We start from the raw sequence: 24004 nt of genomic DNA, 5'->3' as shown, positions 1-24004 counted from the left end.
GTCTCATTGAAAAAAAATTGCTCAAATTCACTCAGTTTTACTCAATAATATATCAATTTCTATCCACACGCGATTGAGTGACGATTTTCACTCTATTAGTATGAATACAACTAAAATTTTATATGATTGAAGTGAGTGAATTTTACTCAAATTCGAGTTTCTGCTAACTATCAAATGAGTGACTTTTGACTATTCTGAGTATGTAAAACCAATTAAGAGTTGACTTTTTCTCTAAATTTAACTATTATTAAGTAATTTTTTACTCATACTTGGTTTATATTCTCTTTAAATTTTAATTTAAAGATCATTGTATTAAAGCCATAAACCACCAAGCTGGTTTCTATACACAGATCTGTTTCAGAGACAATATTTTAGGTCTGAATTAAAAGAATTGGACGAATAGATTGCTATAACATATATTATACGTTACTAATACGTAAGTATAGGTATTTAACTATGCGTTTATTTAACCAAATATTAATCGAGACTCAATATATTATTGTTTTTAATTATTGTAATCAAACCACTGCATGTAATCATAATTTTCACCAAAATAACCGGACACTTGTCCAGCGCTGCATGCCATACACCACGCCACTAGATGACCTAATAAGGACGATGGGAATAGACGAAGACAACGCACGACAACCATAGAATGGGGTGGGGTCACTCAATAATAAGGACATTTACTCCGATTTAGCTACAAGTGTACCAAATACGAGTTTATCTGCAGAACTTATTTAAGGAGTATCTATATTTGAGTGAAAGTATTCAGTTTTAGTTCGAATATTACCACAAATGAGTAAAATTATCAAAATGCTCAGTATTGAGTGAAAATGTACTCAATAATTTCACTCGACGCTTTCATTCGCACTGATTTTTTTTACAGAGCATGGAGACTTTTTCTGAAAAAGGTTTTAAAGATGGAAGAAGGCAATATTATTTCTGAATTTATTTCAATTAATTTAACACTTAAATAAAGCGCAAGAAACAAATTTATACAGATACAGTGAAGTATATTTCTTAACTGTATCTGGTTCAGGAACCTATATAATATCTTCAAATGAACATCCACCATTCAATTTATCACATAAATAAAGATCATAAGGGACTGTTTCATTTCGTTCCACCTCACGTGCCTCGAGCCACGACACGAGCATTTCGCAGTCATGAGTTATACGTATCGAGTCCTTACACGAAGGATAATAATAGATCAACATGGATAATAAAGGACCATCGATTAAGTTCGAAGTTTAGCATAGGCACATGCGGGGTATAAATAATTCTCATATTTGATTCGGCTTCAGTGGAGCATAAAAAAGGTTTTTTGATGTAAATTGTTAATCGCTGTATTTTTCATTGATCATATTTTTGAGAGAGAAATCAAAATAGATTTCCGATAATTTTTTTGTTTTTTCTTTTCTTCGTTAAATAATGATTATTTTATTTACTAAAAAAAATTTCATGACTCCCACGTCAAATATATCCCCGTGTTTCTTTGTCTCCTTCGTCGTAAATCGAACTCAAAAATTGTGTAAAATGTCACGTTAATAATGCTCACAGTCGTCCAAATGTCGCCCGTAAGATGATATCTCCACGCTTTAACGTTCCAGATATTCAATGTGGTTTCCCGTCATAAATTATTTGAAAACCCGGCACGTGTAGTGTTTATATCCTCGGCCATTCTTTCACGCTTTGCCCATAATGTCGGTGATATCGTCTGTACGAACTCCTCGCGACACCGGCTCGATATCACCTAAGAATTGAAAATGGCTCTGTAGTATATTTACTAGAGTAATGGTATCGCCAGTGAAGTATGGTTTTTTATTGTTCTATGCCATATTGTATATACAATATAATTTATATTCTGAAACTGTGCGTCGTAAATAGTTAATGTGCAACAAATGAGATTGTTTTTCAACAAACTCACGGAAGCCATATTGTGACGTCATACCACTCGTTAGCGGCAAGCCTACATACTTGGCTAGGTACAATGCCTCTAGCTATGGAGGCAGACAAGACAAACGAATTTACTACTAAAAAATTGAAAAAAAAAAAATGGAATTATTGTTACAGCCAAGTTATCTTAGTAATTTTGCTCCTAAACCTAACCTAACTTTATGTAGGAGTTTGTCTACGCATATTATAAAGCTGGGTTAGATAGATGTAGTGGATGTATATACAGTGGGTCTACTTAAGTTGGAACCATATGGAAAACTTTTTTATTATCGGTTTTATGAAAAAAAGTTATTCTTCATAAAAAGTTCTGCATGGTCTAAAATCCAGGCCCGGATCCAGAGGGGGTGGCGATGTGGCGATCGCCACCCCCAAAGCACAACATTTTTTAAAGATCTTCAATTTCTCCAAACGACAACAGGCAGTTAGTCGATATTAATGCAAGTCCCCCTTCCTAACCTACACCTTACGTCATCAAAAAAATAACAACAACAACAACAACAATAATAATAATAATAATAATGATAAAGAAGTGCTTTGCGCCACCCCCAAAACCAGTCTCTGGATCCGGGCGTGCTAAAATCTAAAATGCAATCTTCAGTTATCAAAGTTTCCCAATCATATACGAGGTATATCAGAAATTTTGAATTTTGCTCAAGAGTAAAGTACCTTTATTTTTGACAATACAGAAGAGTGTTATAAAGAAAAGTTATTTTGAATTAAAAGTTATTTTCAAATATGCAATTACAGTTTTAACATGAAGATCCGGGTTTTGTGACTGCTTAAGTTTTACATTATAAATTATTTGTATTATTATTATAATTAAATTGCAAGGTTGTTCATAAACATTAACAAATGGAAAGGTTATCATATTTTTAACAGATAAGAGAGATAAATACAAATAATTTATAATGTAAAACGTAAATAATCACAAAACCTAAATCTTCATGCTAAATGACTGTAATTGTATATTTGAAAATAACTTTTAATTTAAAATAACTTTTCTTTATAACATTCTTCTGTATTGTCAAAAATAAGGATACTTTACTCTTGAGCAAAATTAATAATTTGATATAAAAAAATAACATAAAACACATCACAGAAATGAGACAACCCCTAAATTCAAAGCCAAAGGCTGTGCGGAAGGGGGCTACATTTGAAAAAACGCGGACAAACGCCCATTATCCATCGACATTGCCAGTGCCGACACCGGGGATCGAACCCGGACCAGAATAAGAAGCCCAGCCAAGAAATGCTTGCCAACGCACTCTCGACCGACTGCGCTACCGTGGCGATATACCTCGTATATAACTGGGAAATTTTAATAACTGAAGGTTGAATTTTAGATTTTAGACCATGTGGAACTTTTTATGAAAAATAACTTTTTTTCATAAAACCAATAATAAAAAAGTTTTCCATATGGTTCCAACTTAAGTAGACACAATGGATCTATCAATGGATGTACGGAAATTATTTAATTCGCCTCTTCTCTTCAAGATTTGTTTTATGTTATAATTCATTTCCATTTTCTTCTTTGATAATACGACATTGTATAGTGTATGATTGCTCAGCTCTTAATTAATGCTATGGAACTTTAGCTATGTATATTGTGTAATGAAAACTAAATTCTTATGTTAGAAATTTAGAAGGGATTCTCATTGTTTTATTAAGTTTGTACTTCTATCTATTATAAGTTTCTGGTGGCTGTGAAAGCGTACAGTATATATGTGTTTATTTATACAATAGGCGTCGCTCACTTCGCAACTTGGTAGAAAATTTGCTATTCGAAAGTTTCATGTTATGAAGGTTTAATTAGTTAGTTTGAAATGAAATTGATTTTCGAGTTAAATTAGTAAGCTTGTAGAATAAATGGGAATGTTTATTCCGATGTATTAATGATGTTGATATCAGATGTAAGGCTTAGTTTTGATATGTCGAATCACTAGATACTATCTGCTATTTATTATTACAATCATGTCACTTTCTACGGCAACTTTAAGACATGAATTTGTTTATTTTCTATATATTGGACACTGGAAACTAATTAACATTAAATCTATCTATCTATCTAATGAAAAGATAAAAAAAAAGTCAAACAACCTCAAATGTCATGGATAGTTGTTGATAAGTAAGAAATTTTCTGATTTTCATTTTGACGCGTTTGTAGAACGTGATGGAGTTTTTGCTAGAAAATATTCGTATAGAAGCCGTGACCTAAAGAAATTTATGGCAAAGAAAATTCGTTATTCATTGCTTGAATGATAGAAAATGCAGTACCTACAAACTCGGAGGAAGTTTTCTTGGCATATTTGGTTGGATAAAGCCAAAAAATTTTCGGTTTTTTCAAAAGAAGAATAAAGCATATAGAAAAAAAATGTGATTCTGATTCATTCACAAAAACTCACTAAGAAGTCTTTCACGAGTTTGAGTGGTGGTTTTGGCTTTAGCTGACTGTGTCTCAACTATCGACGAGGATAAAGTTTAACCTGGCATTGACACTTTCGGAAAAAATCCTGCAAATATAATTATTTTGTTCCACTAGTGACCAAAAAAATTGAGAGAGAAAGTGAGAATTAAAAGAAAAGGAAGAACTGAAGATATGTTTTTGTTTTTTATAGGTACCAGAAAATAGAACTTTAAAAATTCAGAAATTATTCATAATGTAGCTGGTACTGGTTCTATTATAAAATGTAAATATTTTAGAAAATTGGTTTTCCATATCGCACATTCCTTTGCAATCTGTATGCTCTTGTTAATTACACAGGCCAACAAGGAAAAAAATCCAGAGATCAGACACTGCGTTTCCGAAGGCATTTGGCGCGCTGAATCCGAATCTGGCCTCAGAATTGATCCATCACCCTAGGTTTCCGAGATATTCTAACCTAAAAGTGCAAAAAACACGTATTTTTGCTATTTTCAAGGTTATGTAACTTGGCGAAAAAAAATTTTTTCTCAAAACTGAAAATATCATTGGAAACTACTATCTTTCCCCTTCAAAACGCATTGTTTTATTTGTAAAAAGCTTTATTTTTCGCGGAGATATCGTCGATTAAAGATGATCAGTATAGCTACCTTATTAAACCATGGCTCGACCTATAACACAATTAATGGGTATTATGGGTTATTGGGTAATAGGGCTTGAAGTTAACCTTCCTGACGATTAGGGCTCACAGCGCTTAGTGTTGTGGGGTTATAGGGCTTGGGATTAACCTTCGAGATATATAGGGCTTGGGGTTAACCTTCCTGACGATTAGGGCTCACAGCGCTTAGTGTTATTGGGTTATAGGGCTTGAAGTTAATCTTCCTGACGATGAGGGCGATCGCTCCGCTTAGTGTTGTGGGGTTATAGGGCTTGGGGTTAACGTTCCTAACAATTAGGGCTAGCAGCGCTCAGTGTTATGGGGTTAGCCATGATGTAATAATATAGCCATACTGGTTATCTTAAATTGACGATATCTCCGCGAAAAATAGAGCTTTTTCCAAATAAAAAAATGCGTTTTGAAGGGAAAAGATAGTCGTTTCCAATGATGTTTTGAATTTTAAGAAAAAAAATTTTTTTCGCCAAGTTACATAACCTTGAATATAGCAAAAGTACGTGTTTTTTGCACTTTTAGGTTAGAATATCTCGGAAACGTAGGGTGATGGATCAATTCTGAGGCCATTCGGATTCAGCGCGCCAAATACCTTCGGAAGCGTAGTGTCTGATCTCTGGATTTTTTTTTTAAATTTTGTCGGCCTGTGTTATTATTAAACTCTAGTAAATCACTGTTTGCTCGCTTTGAACAGCTTAAACATTGTTTCCAGCATGTGTGACTTGATGCGGAGATTGACCTCGCCTGTGGCATGAAAAATGACAGGAATGAATTATTATTGGCCCTTACGGGCGGACCCTCCACGGGAAAACGAGTTTTGAATTTTTAGGGCATAAAACGCGAAAACCGTATTACTCGTTACTGTTCGCGTGGACGTGCGATGAAACCGATTATCATGTCGATTAAACTGGAAGATACCTCCACTCTAATGCTTTGAAGAGACGACCTTGTCCGTTGAGAACATTATCGGAAAATGTATTTCCAAAGACCACATATAAACCAGAAATCACTAACAAGTCAAATACGCTTACTAATATTTTTATGAATAGTTAAATATTTTGCTGATAAATAGTAACTATAATAAAATTGTACAAAAGAAGTATTTTTCTGTAACATTCGGACCATGGGGAAGGCAGACAATTTCCTTCATCAGTTGGCCAATCAATAAAGTGTATTCTATTTGAGGAATAATGCGAAGATGAAAACACCGCTGTTAGTTATACGCATTGCGACATGCAGGGCGGACTGTCAATAAATAAACATAATGAGTTTCAGCACCACACGAGGTATCCGGGAGGTTCCACGCGGTTTTATTATAGCCAGTTTAGTATTATTTTACCACCCCATTTGGAATTGTGGGGCAATAAAATTAATAGAGTGTGTCTCTACTTCATTTCTGCACAGGCTGAAACCGCCGCAAAGTACTCATTTGTACGTAAGTTAAAATGTAGGTATTTTATATGCAAGTTCATATAAATACATCTACGTGCAACAGGACTGTGTAAATATTTGCATTACGTCAATAGTGTTCTTCCAAAAGCAATACGAAGTGACATAGAAGACTGAATATTGATTTATGTATGATTTTAATTTCAATAATTTTTCGCAAACGTATTTAAGGAGTCTTAGAATCATTAGGAAGATTTGACGATCTTGATAGGTGTTAGGTAGTGCCAGATTTCTGGTTATAGAGAGCAGATTTGGGCCAAAATCCTACAAGGGGAAATAGATTGGCAAAAGAATCGAGATAATCTCAATCGAAATGGAAGGGTTACAACTACCTGGAATTTCGATAGGACTCATCTGCAAAAGTCAAAGACCAGAACGATACAGGATGACTAATAAAATGCCATACCATACTGGTCGAGGCTATAGTCTGCAGACTAGTTGTTTTCTACAATATCATTAGTTTTTCATTAATAACTGACCTTTGAAGTTGCTGATGGATGATAATAGTGTTTTATTTGGATTAAGTCAAAAGTAATTAACAACATCGATAATTGAAAGTCCTGAACGGTCTTGAACCAAAATAAAAATATTAAACATAAAATATTTATTTCAATTTCTGATAAATAAAAAGATGTGGAGCAATGTTTCTCTGTGAAATATTATAGATACTTTATGAAAGAAAATACTTTTTTTCATAGAGAATACAATGGGCAACGATATACAAAAGAACGTTTCTGTAAAAACTCAAGGCACGAACAGAATAAAGAGAATATGTAATGGTATGTAGCTGTTTGAGCAAAATTGTAGTGCATGCTTTCAGAGGTATAATCTGTTCATGCCTCTGGGTACTATTAAAAATGAAACTCTTCGTTCGTTTCGCTCTGATTTATTAATTAGAATAAGCTGACATTTCCCTGCACTGTTATTAGCATAGAGTTGTTGCTATTCACAGATAAAAAAAAAGAGAATAATCCATAGGAACTGAAAGGGGGATTAATATCTAAGCCAACAATTTGTTTGTTTTACACTTAAATTTAAAAAAGTTGCTTGCCTTTTGCCATATTATTTTATTTTCTGGCAGAAAAGGTGGCAAATATCTCGTTTGCAACTACTGATGTAATAAAATTTCACAAAAGAGGGCGTCTATAGACAGCCTAATATCAAAATTTATTTGAGAATTTTTTAATAATTTAAGATTTAACAAAATAAATTCCGTTTTTTCTCTATAAAGAAAGTCTTCCCTCTCGTCGATATATGTATTTATTAATATCTCCGATTTAAATATTTTTTCCAGCTCGAAGTAAGACCCAATTTCCTAATGCAAGGATATTTATAAACTCGTACAGAAGTCCAATTTCGCATTCAAATAAATCACGATTATTTACCTAATAGGAACGAATGAATAAACAGAACGCACTTCAGAGATTTAGGTCAAGCCCTAAGGAAACTAAGATATCAAACGTACGCTTATACAATATTTTATATTACAAATAAACGTTTTTCGCTTCTAAATATACACTTACCCTTGTGTAATATTGTCACGCATTCGCATAATTTTGTTTTAACATACAATTTTTGTACACGCCAAGGCATTTGTTTTTTAAATTAAAACGAATTTGTGGCGATCTGCTAGACGAGCTGGAAAAGTCGAGTAATTAAAATTTGAGGATTTTGTTGTGAATGTTTCTTGAAATGTAAATTTATTTGCAGAAAAAATGATGTAAAGAATAATAGAAGAATATTAAACTGGCGCATTCGCCAGATTTGTAAAAATGTTGATCCAATGCCTGCAAAATTTATGGGTACTAGAGATCGGAAATTTGTGGCACAATCAAATAAATAAATAGTAGTAATTTGTATTATGCTAGTAAGCGGTAAAATAAGCTAAATCTGTGGCCAAACCGTGTGCCGCTCTATGCTTACAATACACAGTGTTATTGACTGACATAAAAACACGTGCTATGCGCTCGACCAAGCAAAGCGTCAACCTCACGCACTATTACTTTATTTAACGATTTTTACATTTTTAAAATAAATATTGAAATATGATATTAGTTGTTTAAATTATATGTACCTACTTTCTGTTTGATTTGAGATACTTAAAACCATTCATCCAGAACGTAGTATTCTGGTATGATACGCAATGACAATACTACTACGGTATTTTTCTAACACAAAATGAGTATTTATTTACCTTAGTACCTACATACAAAAAAATCCTTTTATAATTGCCAGTATTGTTTCACTTCAGTTTGTTTTAAAAGTATATTTCCTGTTTGTATTATACAATCCTATCCATTCAAGATACATTTTTCATATACCCTAGATTAAACTTCACGATACGCTGGTTAAAATTCTTTTTATTTTCACAACACAAGGACATGTCAGGATGCAGTCACGCTATACTACACTAATTAATATTAAAAATTCAATGACAATATCGATCTCCAGTCAAATGAAAAACCGAGTGCAGTTAAGTAATATTTCCTTAAAAATAGAATGGAATACATTAACATAAATTGGCATTTTAATTGCTAATATGACAAAAATTACAATTACCGTGATAGGTCTGAGGATGATACATTTAATCCTTAAAATTAATTTTGTATACTGTTTGCGTATTATTGACCATTTAATATACAATAGTGATCAAAAATGAAACCTCGTATTCTTTGGTGAATTTTAAGGGGAGATAAAGTTTTTATCTAGGACGGTTCGTTAAAAAGATACAGGGTGTTAAAACTCCAAAAATATTTTTAATTTTTTTGAATAATTTAAAAGTGAAATAATTTGAAATTGGGCACATGTATTTATGGCATATTTTATAGTACGCCACTGCTTTACGGTAAGAACCATGATATATTCGGATTCGTCATTCATTTTCTACAAATTACTTCTCTTTTATGTTTTTCGAAAAAAAGACTGATTTTCGAGTAAAACTTAAAAAATGAACTGAGAACACACTTCGATATTCGAATATAATGCTTTTTAAAATTACATAGTGGGCTGCGATAGCAACTTTGACATTCTGAGTAGTTAGAAAAATAAATAAATAATGGTTTTCATCAGATTCAAGCAACAATAAATTTCGAACAAATTACTATTTTCGTTACTAAAATGATGTCGGGACTGTGTTCGTGGAAATGGAGGTATTTTTGAGCCTTTACTCAAATAAAATCATTAAAATGGTGAGTAATCTTATTAATTTTTTTTATTCGAATAAATACCCAGTGATTTAAGTAAAAGTGTTTCCAGTTGGTTTTTTAAATTTTATTCGAAAATCAGGCTTTTTTCGAAAAACACAAGAGAGTGGTAATTTGTATAAAATTGTAAGACGAATCCGAAAATATCATAGTTGTTACCGTAAAGCAGTGGCGTACTATTTTATTTAGAAAAATATGCCATCGATACCCTGTAACTCCGCCAATGAAGCATGTAAATTTTAGGAAATTCCCTCAGATTTTGGACAATGTTTACATAATCTAATCTATTAGATTAGATTTATTATTAGATGACCACTTCAAAGACTAATCTTGATAAGTTTACGGTAGATGGGATAGTGTTCCCTTAACTTTCTGTAAAAAGCATGTGAGAAAACTCATAGGGCATCCGCAACAGAGGTGAGTTTTACTGTTAATAATTCCAATTTGTTTGTAATCGTCTTTCACTTTATTACATCTTTGCTATTTCTCTTTGGTGGTTAAGTACAATTCTTAGGTGTGTGGATATAAGAAGGTAAAAAATTCATTAAATTTTCTGCGAAACAAAAAAAATAACAAAGTTTTGTAAGTGTTAAAACTTTATTTTCAATGTGTGGCTTCAGTAAGGACAACTCCTTATTTCGCTTCAAAGCAGCTAATTATGACCTGGATGAATAATTTCAGACGATAAAACTAGCTACGTTGTAAAAATGTCACTAATTAAATTTAATGACCCAAAGGAATACAAAATATTATGTGTCAGCGTGAGAAAATAGTTCAACATCGTGCAATATATCCTGAAGTCCTAATAAAAAAGTGAAGGGGCATATTTTAAATATACATAAGTCAATTAAATACAAGTGCAATATTATAAAATATTTATGAAATTGTTCCGAATAAATTAATATGATAGAAGAGATATTTTTCTTAGAAACGCCAAAATGAATTAAATATGCCTTGCCCTTGTTGTTCTCGGGCTAGGTTCTGTAGGGGCGGACCCGCTATGAGAACCTCTAAATCGTCATTTCGGTTTTTATTGGTTGTATTAATGGAACATTGCGTATATTTAGACATAGATATAATCTTAGTTTTAGAGCTAAAACTTTTAAAATTAATTCATTAATTTTTTTTTAGAAGCCTGAATATAAAAACATAAAGAGGTTTAACAAATTATCTTAGGATTTGTCTATATTTTTTGAGTTTCAAAACATGATCTTCAGTTCTTAAATTAGATGCCATAAAATCCGTACAGGAGATATTATTGCAAGTAACAAATAAATTGGATTCATGTCAGAAATTGACTGAGCCAATCTAATAAAAATTGCAATTTCGATACAAATTAAATTACCGGTTCCAATTTGTCCCCAGAGGAATTCAAGGATTTCGTGGTAAACAGCTACGGGAGTTGTCTGATATTAATACGGGCGTCATATTCCAATATCTTTACCTTGTAATAAAAGATTTTATTTGGTTTCTTAAATCAATATTAATTTACTAAATTAGACACTGTAATTTTCTTATACCAACGAGTCTTTTTTAAGTAACAGGCTAGTAAAATAAAAAGGTGCTTTGGAAATTAGAACCCTGACATGTATTCTACCGATTAAGCATGGATTTTTCCTAATATGAATCTAATATCGCTTATATCGCACACTCTTTTATTCTAAACAGAACTGGAATTAAATTGAAAATGTCGTAAATCTTCTACCCTACACCTATACTATGTATTTTGGGTCAGGAGGATATAAATCTTATGTCAGTTTTGACCGATCACGAGATTAACATAGAACTGAAAACCTTACTGCAGTATGTGCTTTTTTGTTTGGCTTTGGTCTGAAGGCTTACGTGGGAGTTGTCAGTTGTTGAACAAGTTTCGGACTGATTGCCACGTGATCGGTTTAGATCTTTCAAGAGAAGTATCTTTCCCTTCTTCAGTCTCTTCTGGTCTCCATCTCCATTAAAATTATCTCGATTCTTCTGGATTTCTATCAGAAGGATGCCAAAAGAACAGTGAGAAAGAGGAATATCTATCAACGACCTTTTTGTCCTTTATTATGTAACGATGTACTGACAAAATAGGCTGCATTTTGAGGACACACAATATTATTACCATCTACGACGCCTTAAGGAAGATAGGAGGAGCCTTTCCCAAGACGAGTTGCAAGAATAATTTACCTCGAGACGAAGGGTTAGAACCCGGGTCATCATAATTCCTAGGATAAATGTTGTTTCTATGTTTTCAACACGCTTTGTCGATGGGATATAAATCTGGACTCTTAGAAGGCCATCCCAAAATGTTAGTATAATTTCTTTTAATCCAATTTCGGACTAAATTGGAAGTGTAGATTGAACTTGTCCACAGATGATAGAATTATATTTTCCAAAATGTTCCGTGGTATCGTTAATAAACTATAACATGTCCACTATAATAGCATGATTGCAAAACAACATTGTTCCAAAATGCATCATTCCTATTAGCAAACTCAACATTTTGACCGTTTAAGATTATATTATTCGAACAGTCCAGAATTGAATTAATTATAAATAAGGTTACTGAAATACGGTGAATGTAGACAAAATGCTGCGGCCGCAGAACGAATATTCACACACATTTAGTAGTACTACTAGAATATGCCGAATTTCTATGCTGCCTGCATATGAACAAATTATTATTGGCACTACTAAATGGCATATAAAATGTATAGTTTAGTTCTCGTCGCCATTCGTTCCCTCGGATTGAATGCCATAGTTTCAGGAATACGGCGCAAATGCGCAAATCCCCGGGTTAACTCAGTCGGTAAATTCAATAAACCTTTCACAAAATCAAATATTTATTATGATCCTTGGTTCCTATCTGTACTAAGCTTGGCTAATCTCGCAGTCCGGCGGAATCATTTAGAGCGAAATTTCAATATTAACTTCAACGGGGGGGACGCTGCTTTGCATGAAGTGTGCACTATGATTTTAGAGTTCGTGACCTCAACGTAAATATTAACGGAATGTGTCGGTCACTAAATTATATGAATCTTATAAAAAGAAGCTGAATTTTTTAGGGTTATTATATTAAATTTATCCAAGTGACAGTACATGTTTGACCGAGACACCAAAAATCATTAACCTCAATTTATTTGGGTATCTTCGTTTCAAATTCCGAGGTCTTATTAATGAAGTCTACAGTACTTTTACTAGCGACTCTTAGTTATCATAAAATGGTAGACCTAAAGACTTTTGGAGGCTCGTTCGAAAAAAGCACAAATATACGCAGTTGCTGTTATATACCACTACCAATATTTCGCAGAAGATATCACTATGAAGCAGTTGAAGCAGCGATAAGTCCCACTGGATGGCATGGGATATGTAAAAAGGGTTGCCTACAGGCTGAAGCATAATTAGTTCATATTATTGCACATATTCCCAGTTTCTAGCTCAAACTGGAAAAGCACGTGATCGGAACTTTATAAAGAAATACTAACCCTATCCCGACTTTTGAAATCAAATCAAACCGTAATATATGAATATAAAATTTCATTTAGCGAAAAATTGATGATTATATGGATACTGCTTTAATCGCAAGGATTACAAATTAATTACTTACCCAGCTTCACTTTAAGCTCTTCTTTTTACCCATTTTGACTGGGTTAATAGAGTGCCTCGAAATGTTAGCAGCTAGCCAGCAATTTCGTGAGTGTAATTTAAATTTAAATCAGGCAAGTTTATCGTCATAAAGCAGTTTTGCAACGTCAGCTTTATACTCGTAGTGCTTGTTATTGTGTCCTTTTTCTTCCACCTCGTTGTCATGCCTTAGTTTCTAAAAATGTCAACTAACTTGACTTTAGTCTTCGTTAATTTTTGTTCTAGTTTCCCAAACGTATAATTAAAAAGTTGTATGCGTAATTATTTTAAAGTATAATTAATTAATATACATATATAGTGATATATTTCCCTTGTCATATAAAAAAGTACTTTTATCCACAATCACCTTATAATCGGACTTTTATCCACACACATACGAAATGTCTAAAGTGATAGCTACTTTATCCACTAGTGGAATAAAGTAACTTTATTTCACTAGTAACATAATGAAAAAATAATAAACCTATAATAATAAATCAAATTTAAATTATTTACTTATTAACATTAACATTAACATTTATAGTAATAGACATTTCGTTTTTTGTTTTATCATATTTAACTTCCTTTCCGTTAATAACAACCCTTGTAGCATTGTTGCCATAATTTTCGGAACCCACAACATCTGCCGAAGCTTGTGAATAATTTGCACAAGTTACGGACGACTCTTCTTGTAAGGAACAGCTATATTTTCCTTGGATTTTCCTCGCAATATCAAGTTTGTTAGATATAGACTCCTCCACATAACTTTCTGCTACAGACGAGCTCTTTCATCCATCATGCCGGTTGATGGTGGTAAGATTCAGCACCTTTATTGGCCAATAAAGTTGTTGAAGTGCGCCTCATACAATGGCCAGTATATGCTTCTGGATTAGCGATATTCAGGAATGAAGCAACTATTGAAGGTACATTCGCCAATGTTTTGATTCCAACAGGCTGAGAAGTACAATTGGGCGCAGAGAAATATATTTTCTGCATATTTCAACAGCATTCACGCAAAATCCTTCTATCTATAACTGTAATGAAATGTCCGTCTTGGTGTCAGGTTTTGAAACAAGTAGGTGTTTTGTCAATTCGTAGCATCGACAGGCACCAGAAACCCCTATTATTAGTTTAGTGCAACTTAAAATAATTCAAAGTTCACTATACATCTAACAACATGTAAAAGGTAAAGAGATATTACCTTCATCATTAAATATTCTTTATCGGAAGCTCCAGTTAAAAATTCTTCAATATGTGCTCATTCCAACACTGCAGCTTTTTTGCTTTGTATCCTCTCGATTCACTCTTCAAATAAGCAGTAAGCTTGTTATACTTTCCAATATCTATGTTTTTGTAGTCCTTTATAGTAGCCTTCAATATCGAATACTTCGACCACATAGATGAAATTGCATATTTTTTCTTCAAATTTAAAAAGTACTTTCCGTACTTTCTCCGTTTTTCCCTCCATTCGTTCAATTCGGCGAACACTTTTTCGTGATACGACCCTGGATTTGGCTGGCAATAAATGGAAAATTGCTTCTTGTGCTTCTTCCAAAACATCCACAGGAACACAATTACTTTCTTGCATCTTCAACAAATACAGATAGTACTGTTTATTAATTGATAACAAACAACATAGCAACCAGTAGGTATAACAAAGCCTACCATGTTTTATTCAGTACTACTAAGAAATATCAAGTCGTTCGAATATTTTTTTATTAAATTCCAATAAGTTTGACTCTACAAATATGATTGTGATGTGATTATGGATAAAACGTTGCATTCCATTTGTGTTTTAATTGCCTTTTATCCACTTAAACATTCTTGCGTGGATAAATTGCTACTTAAAACACTTATACAATAAGTAACTATTATTTTTTATGTAGGTACTGTATCTAGCAAACATTAGCCTTTGCATAATACTTTAAAAATTTTATTTTAATACAGCTCCTTCAGCTACTCAAAATGAAACAAAATAATGAAGTGTTTCCTCTGACAAACAAACTTGTTCGAGGTTTTCGAATACAAATTATTTTCTTTATTTGCAAAGGTAGCTATTTCGTTTTCTCTTTAATTAAAATGTGGCTTTCTAAATATTACTACTGCTACATAAAGAGATGCATGTTGCAGAGCATAATGACAGATTTCTGGGATATCTGGGAAAATATGCTTTAAGTTCAAAGTCTCGCAGCGAAAGAGAATACACTAGTGTTTAATGTTTTGTTATAGTAATTTTTATATGATAGTTTTTATATGATAGTATAAAACAGTTTTTAAATTTAAATAACCTAATGGTGCTATTCTATAATTTTCTTACAATGCTGTAAATTTACAATGATAAAAAATACATGAGTTTAATGTTTACAGAAGCACAAATATTTTCTTTTCTGTGAAATACTTTAACATTGTCATTTTTCCAGTGAAGATTATGTTCACCTTTGTTTCTAACAGTAATTTACTAATTCTAGATACAACCCCATTCTTATCAGTTGCAATATTTTCTGGAAAATAAACATTTATGAGTCAATCGAAAATCATCGAATTAGTATGCGTCTATTTGAATGTTTTTGTTTATGTATTTACTCATGTATAATCTCTATCAAAACAGTACAATAATTTCAAGGAATTAATAAAATTGTTTATTAAATTTATACAAACAACGATAAGCGTTAAAGTCCCCTCTTATCAACATGTAAATAGGATACATTAATGAAGCAATCAAAAACTGTGATTTCCTTTTGTCCAGAATTTCGGTAAATTACCATTCAATGTCGCTTAGAAATAAATATATAAAGACCTTTTTCCGCGTTCAGCATCAGTATATTTTGCTATTTGCAAGCGCTGTTCAAGAACAAAAATGAAATACTTCGTTCTCTTGGCCATCGTAGTGACAGTTGTTGCAGCTGTTCCAGTGGATGTAGTTGAAGATGAAGAGGGTCAACAGTATTATTTGGTGCCAGTGAGTCGTGAGAAAAGGTAAGAAACATTATTTTGTCTTGTTTTATTACTATTAAAAGATGTTTATGCTTAACTTATGATTTTTGAGTTGGGAAAGTCCACAGGTTATTTTTAATGACCTGGGACCTGTATTTCTTCTTTCTTCTCTGCCACTGTAACAATACTGATGTATGTTTAATTTAATAGTTCATTAAATCTTATATAATTGTTTTTTTTTTATAGAGGGACTCAATGGGGCCTCTCGGGTACCGGAGCTACCGTGGGTCACAGCGGCACAATCGCAAACAGCGGCGGTCACAGACTCGACGGCGGCGCCTACGCCGGGAAGAACTTCGGATCACACGGAGCGAGACCTGATCAGGTCGGAGGTCGCTTAGACTACTCCCACGGATCTAGAACTAGCGCCTTCGCTAGCGCCGATCACGCCCGGCACTACGGCACCGACGTCAATGCTGGGGTTCGACATAACGTGTACCAGAACAAAAATTTTGGAGTCGACGTCACTGGTCAGTACGGTAGACATTATGGAGGACCCTCTGGGACCGGAAGGGCTTCTTCTGGTGTTGGAGTTGTCGGTCACGGGACATTCTAGGGCATCTATTAATAATTTTTAACTTATTTATTGTCAGGACTGTGTAGCTGTTGATGTTAAATTTAATAAAATTGTACATAAATTTATGTTTCAATTAAACCTTAATTTGAAAAAAAAACAATTATTTTTTATTTATTTATTGTTACACCGTTCTATAGGCTGAAACCTTAATTATAGAACAGGAAAATAAATGGAAAAATAGAGACATATTTCATATGAAATAATAAATAATAGAAAAAATAATGGACTTAAATACAATAATACCAGAGAACACTATACTAACGAGAAGCGACAGAATCGGCGGCTCCTTTGATGTTTTGTGGTCACGCTAGAGTCGACCGATTTGACGGAAACACAATTGTTTACACTGAGAGAAGTTACACTTTTGAATAGATGTACACTGAGCGAACTGCATCAGTATCAAACATTGTTCATTTAATACAAGTATAACTGTGGTAAAATGTAGACAAATTAAGTATAATATATAAAAAAATAAAACAAGATGTTTTACAACTAATATTTTTATTAAACAGATATAATATTTTTTTGTAACATTTGAAATAGTTTTTTAAAAATAGGTACCTGACAATGCAATAACTTCTTTGGGACAATCTTCCACAATTTTTGCCTCTAGTTCTTCTTGCCCATTTCTTGAGCAACAAGTAGGCCATGGGAAAATAAATGACAGATAGATATTATTCAGTAATAATTACTAGCTTGTCATTTAACAAACTTCTGTGAAATTTTGTATTGTTTACCTATTGTTATAATAGGAATTCCTTAAAAACTCTTTTTTTGTTATTAAATGGTAAATATCCAAAAAAATTAATGATTTTAGCTATAGGAAATGCTTTATAAAAATGAAAGAACATAAAGTGTATGTGAAAATTATGTGCCCGAGTTTTGACTCGTCCTATATTCAACTGTTGCAATAATAAAGAAATAGCATTTTCTCGTAAAACTGTACCAATATCAAAAAGTTATGCCTGCAAAAAATTGTTAATTTGTTCTGTCTAGGATATACTGGACGCTGAAATGGGAATGATTCTCGTATACCATAACTTTTGAAATACCCTATATAACATAATTAAACCCTAAATTGGAAGCATGGGAGAGATGAGATTATTCTAAATGTGAAATAATATATAGGGTGTCCCATTTAAAAAATAGTATGTTTGGTTCACCCTGGTAATACGTAACACAATGTATATATACGAAGATAATTTTAAAATTTACAGTTTTAAGTCGGCAACTTTTGTAAATAACTTTTTTAAATATCTTCTATGATACCGGAGATATCGTACTTCGACGATTAATGCCGCACCCTATAGATATCCAGAAAAGACGTTAATCAAATATTTAAAAATGAATAATTTACTTATTTATTTCAAACAAAATTTACTATTGGGTGTGCCATATAAAATACATTTAGGGGGATTATTTTTACCGAATTTATTTCACGTTTTTACTTCCATAAATAAAGCGGTGGTATTTTTAGAACTCGAACATATACATATTTTTTTCCTGGTTTGTTTACTATGGTTTGTTTTCTAGATATAATCGCGTGAACTACCACTATTGAAGGCTGTCATTCATGAATTACTGATAAACGGAATCAATTTGTGGGCGTATTATTTATTCTTCATTTGAATAACATTCAAATTCCTAGAAATAAATATAACTTAATTATTCACTCATCATAGTTAAATTACTACACATAGAGATAATTTTTACTTATATGTACAGAAAAAAATGTCACAAAACAGTAGGTGTGTATAGGGTTAGTCACTATAATCTGACAACTTTGTGAGTTTATTATTGAAATTACAAAAAAGTTTTTAATACAAAAGTTTTAGCTTTTTTTATGAATTTTTATATTACAGTATTAGAAAAAACAATTGAATAATGGAAATCGTTAAATTAGAGAAAACATTTCTTTTTAATGGAATACTATATATTAGTGCATACTTAACTCACAATAAGTTGTCAGATTATAGTGAATAATTCTCTACATTCATTTGTTCTAAATTTGATATAGGTTTTGAAGTACTCGTACATTAAAATTAACTTCAAATTAAGGGAAATAAGTAGGTCTATATTATTTACAATTGATATAAAATCACTTCGTTAATATTAACTTCGTTGGCAAAAGTTAGATCCCAAGTTGTGCGAAATTTATATCGATTTGAACTTGTGACATGGGCCACCCTTCTCCATGTTGACAGATAGTTGGCCCTTAGGGACTTATCTTTTGGATTTTTTATTTTCTATTCTTAACTCCACTTCCGTGGGAATGTAGAAAGTGATCTCATGGACGAATAAAAGGAAGGATCAATTGCCGATGATTTAACATAAGGTTTATTTTTTTTCCTAAAGGAATGCGGAATTAATTTTTTCTATTAACACTAATACACTAGTTCAAACTTTTTTCCACTGCATGAAACACCTTTCGTACTTGTCTTTCCGATGCCTTGCAGCGCCTCCTTTGATTTTCTTTTTACCTCCGGATTGTCTACAAAACGTTTCCCTTTCAGCTCCCTTACGATCCCAAGTAAAAAAAAATCACGGGGCGCCAGATCAGGCGAGTAGGATGGATAAGAAAATAGTGTCACCAAAAAATCGCGCGACAAATTTCGACAAATATTTCGCTGAATTGAAATGCCGCATTTTAATTTTTGTATATTTGTGATATTTCGACAACATTTATTGAAGTATTACGTTTGCCCAGCGTTAAAAATGCATTTGCAGCTAAGTTAATGAATGCAAATGGCGTTTTAAATTTGACATCCGATATGAGTTAATATGCACCGGAGTGGCTTGAAAACAATAAAAAATTTACGACGGCTGTGCACGCTGCAAATTTAATTGACTGGAAACACTATTTTCCCCTGTTGAATTTCACAAAACGTAATAGCGAAAAATGCAAATGAACGGAACCCTACAGTGGTTCGTTATTACAAAGATGTGTAAAGGGGTGAAATGCAATTGTACATTTTGTTGGGGCGGCGATTATTCGGTATGATTAAGCGTTTTGTTTTCCCTATTTTTCGCTCTGTGGTTTTGTTTGCCGTTAATTGTTTTATTATCTGTCGGGATTATCCGCCTTTTTAACCGGAAATTTATTTTTAGAACCGGTCTGTGTTTATAACGCGGCTTTGTTTAGGTATAAATAATTTTCTTTATAAACGTCAGTGACGACGACTAAAAAAAAATAATTGATTCATTTTCAAAATTCGTTTTTATTATTTCAGATATTCATGAATGTACAGGGTGAACTTTAAGAATGTTCCAAATGATCAAAATGCCTAATATTGAGTGAAAATGTACTCAATATTTCACTCAATGAATTCATTCCGAACCATTATTGTAACAATGGCTATAAAAGAGTGTGATAATTATGGAATATTTATTTTAAGCAACATGATTTTCTAATACATCGTTTATATCAATGATCCAATATAGCAGAGTTGAAAATATCCACAGGTAAATGACACACCAGAATTAGTTCGGTTATCTTCGAAACTGTTTAGATAGAGATTATGTTTCATTATGAGGAACGAGTGATATTTTGTTAATTAAGCGGAATATTCTAGCGATAGGAAGATTCTGTTGCACAGAGAATGATAAGGATAATTTATCTGAACTGAGAAAAAAATGCGTTTTTCCTGTTGGATGTTTTCTCTTGTTTCAAGTATGGACCAACTAATTTATTGGTATTAGTATTATTGCGAAAACACACAATTTGTTAGAAAAAGCTATCGACGTGGAAGTGGTAGAAATGTACACGCCAAGTTGAGGAATGCGCGCGCGGGCAAACGGCGCGGCGTATAACACAACCGCACTGGGCAACTGGGCAATAAATCGCAGTTGTTGACAAATGGTTGACAAATTGCCCAGCAGCGCAGTTATTATAATTCTTTACCTTTAGCAGAAAACTTTTTTAGGGACGCCTATGATACTCATTAAATTTTATTGCTAGGCGTTTTTATACATGTTCAACTGACTTCGGAAAGACTCTACAAAATTTTCTGTTTAGCATTGTAAAATCAAATGAATGAAATTAAAATACTGCCACAAAAATATTCCATTTCTATTGTGTTAAATTTATCAATATAAATTCGGATTATTTGTAATTATTTTAAATTTGTGCAAAAAAATGTTTTTTCGTTATTTTCTGAAAAACTGTTTCCTCTCTGATTTTACCGCTACTCCATTGCTTTATTATTTCAGGCGATACGACTTTTGATTAATGTGATCGTCAGCGCCATTAGAATACTTTGTAGCTTAGATATATAGGTCAAAGATATAAAAATTGCATTGTTGCATTATATGATGCATTAATTTAAATTTTATACATAACTTAAAAATAGCTACGGCAAGTTGATAGGATCTTAATATAATTTATAAATGAATAAAGCAGAGTAGAAATGGCGGTACCTACCAACAACATGGTAGTGGATAATTGCTATAAGCAAATTTACAGTACTTTTAGGACAAACTGTTACCCTTGATACACCTGTTTCGTTGCTCTAGAGATTTTATTACTCCTTTTTGGTTGAAACTACACCCCTTCCTAGAAATTTTGTTCGCATTGTAATTATCAGACCAGTTCGGCTCTACGTGAAATATTAACGGCCTTTGCTTAATTGAAATGTGAACCCTCATTAATAACGCAAAATCAAGTCTAGCAGAGAAAGGTACCGCCGAATTTAATGATCAACGTAGACATTAAAATACCTACCATTTCAGCGACCTGCAAACAAATATTTCAGCTGGAAATCTTAGAGTTGAAAGCACCGTGACTCACGTATCGATCCCGCACGAGCCTTCCCAGTTACCGCATTTAAAATTCAGACAAAAATAGAAACTCGGATTTCTATTTCTCGATACGACGGGAATCTGACATACGTTTAGTATCGGGTCAATTATTAGTTTGAATTCTATTAATCCAGGCAGCAAGGTATCGTGTCGTACAAGTAAGTGGTCAGAGAAAACTTAAAAATAGATTTGTAGAGCTCGAATGTTCATTTTTGTCATAAATTTGTGACCTTGAAGTTCTTTGAGAATATCTCTTCTCGACTGTATCCGAGATTGAAATTAATTTTTATAAATATTGTAAAACTAGTCTTAAATGTTAAGGTTAAGACGTCGTCTGTTTAGATTTATTATATATGTTTTGGAAGATTTATTGATCCCTTCCTTAGAAGGTGCTAATGTGGAATAGTTTGGCTCTTACTTCCGATCATTCTCTTCTGAGTCAAAATTATATTGATTTTTTTTATTTCTATTGATTCTTTTTCGTATTTTTATCAACATTTTTCTCTTACTATTTCTTACTCTCTTTACTAGTTCTCTTACTCTTCTCGATGAACTTCCTCTTGCAAGTCAAGTGTCTGGCTCGTAGACAGACAAGTTGTTGGCGATATCTGTTTCTGGGTTGAATGGCGATAAGACTCAGTGTTCATGTACCTATCTATGTGGGTTGACTTGACCCCGGCTTCAAAGGTATCGTATGGTTTTCTCTATACACCTATGGGCACAAAACATTGCTTTATACTGGCACAGAGCGACCTGCTGATCTGTAGGTATTATGACTAGGGTCACGCTAGGGGATATTGTGAGAAACAACTATCCTGCGAACTACAATCTTGTCCGCTATTGAATTCCTTCCGTTATATCCAGCAAGTCGTTGATATCCATTCGACAACATAAACAGTTGACACATACTAGTTTCGAACTTATTGGTTCCCATGAGTATGTATGTATGTCGGGGAGTGGTGGAATTGTTTTTCCACCGCGGCACTTAGGCCTTATTAGGCCCCTTGTACACCCTCCTTCATTACTCGAATACTTTTCTTCAAACCATCCTATTTACTACACGGGTGGCTTGGTCTTGAGTTAGAGATTTTCTTTGCTCTGTTCTCATTACCATTTATCGGGGACCACACGCATGCGGCAAATGTTGATAGACCCAGGTCTCTGGTAGGCTGCCACAGCTACGTCCCCGAGCCTGCCTTAGGTCACCCATCCAAATTCCCGCCTGCGTCCGTGATGCTTACCTTGGCAGATTGAAATCCACCGGCCAAGACACCCGGCTAGGCGGTCCCCGGTTCCCATGAGTATGTATAGCAGTTCTTTTATCTTTAGCATTATTATTTCTCAGTCATTCAACTCCACTGATTCAATTGAAAAATTAAATTTATTTCCAATATAATGTTGCCTTCTCGTTTAAGTCCTCCCTCCTTAATTGATTGCATAATTCTACTGGCAAACGTTGCAACACTCGGCCACCTCGGAGTCCTGATTTGACCTTTACGGATATTGTGTATATTTGTGGTGTTTGACAGACAATTTATGACGGCTATATTACTAAAAGAGAGAATGGAGGTAGCCAAGCTAACATACTTAGATGAGATATAAATCTTACAGGAATTTGACAAAAGTGGCGTCGATTTTCAAGTCAAAGGGTCAAAGGGTTTACCTGTATCACTCCGGGCTCATTGGCTTCGGATATTAAAAATTACACGCTGCAGGAATTTCATTACACCAAACAGTCCGGCTGAAAGCAAATTTTCTGCAGTCTAGCCTCAGCGGAAAGGTCATCTCATATAACGAGTGCAGGACCCTTTGTGAAATTAATTAAATCCAGTATGCACCTTGCACCCTTTATGTTTACCTGAACCAAGCGCTAACGCGCCCAAACTAGACCGCACAGGGCATAATAATATTATACCCAAGTAAATCCGCCGTCGCTGATTGCCGAGTTGATCAAAGGCTTACATACAGGGATTTCTATGAGGCGGCCCAGTGATAGAAATAGATAAAACCGAGGGTATATGTCCATGAGTAATTGGAATGTATAGGATGTGACTGAGATACTTGACGAACTTCAATGATGGATTCTACGTCACAAACTACACTGAAGGTTATGGAATTAATAAACTCTTTCTCTAGAATAATGTATTAACACTATTATAATAAAGGTGTAAGTAAGTGTGGAAGAGTATCGTAGGAGGTTTCGTAATCTTGTGGTTCCTCATAGAGAAACATTTTCTAATGTTGAAAGACGAGCTCGAGAGACAGGAAAGTTTTTCGGCAACATCCGAGAACGTCCTAATGTAATAGATGAAGAAATTATTTTGCAA

The 24004-nt window shown here is 33.4% G+C and overlaps 2 protein-coding genes across 2 annotated transcripts in view; both read left to right on the top strand.

Annotated features, from left to right (window-relative positions):
* LOC108910349 (protein unc-13 homolog B) overlaps positions 1–24004 on the top strand; it is a 465101-nt gene that overhangs the window by 8874 nt on the left and 432223 nt on the right. The window lies entirely within an intron of this gene.
* LOC108910919 lies at positions 16118–16943 on the top strand. Its single transcript, XM_018715719.1, has 2 exons — positions 16118–16285; positions 16490–16943. The coding sequence occupies exons 1-2, from the start codon at positions 16167–16169 to the stop codon at positions 16857–16859; spliced, it is 489 nt and encodes a 162-aa protein (XP_018571235.1). The 5' UTR covers positions 16118–16166; the 3' UTR covers positions 16860–16943.

This window comes from Anoplophora glabripennis, unplaced genomic scaffold (assembly GCF_000390285.2).
Source record: "Anoplophora glabripennis isolate ALB-LARVAE unplaced genomic scaffold, Agla_2.0 scaffold1, whole genome shotgun sequence".
Taxonomy (NCBI): domain Eukaryota; kingdom Metazoa; phylum Arthropoda; class Insecta; order Coleoptera; family Cerambycidae; genus Anoplophora; species Anoplophora glabripennis.
Note: the sequence above shows the minus strand (reverse complement) of the source record. Positions and strands in the feature narration are given on the sequence as shown.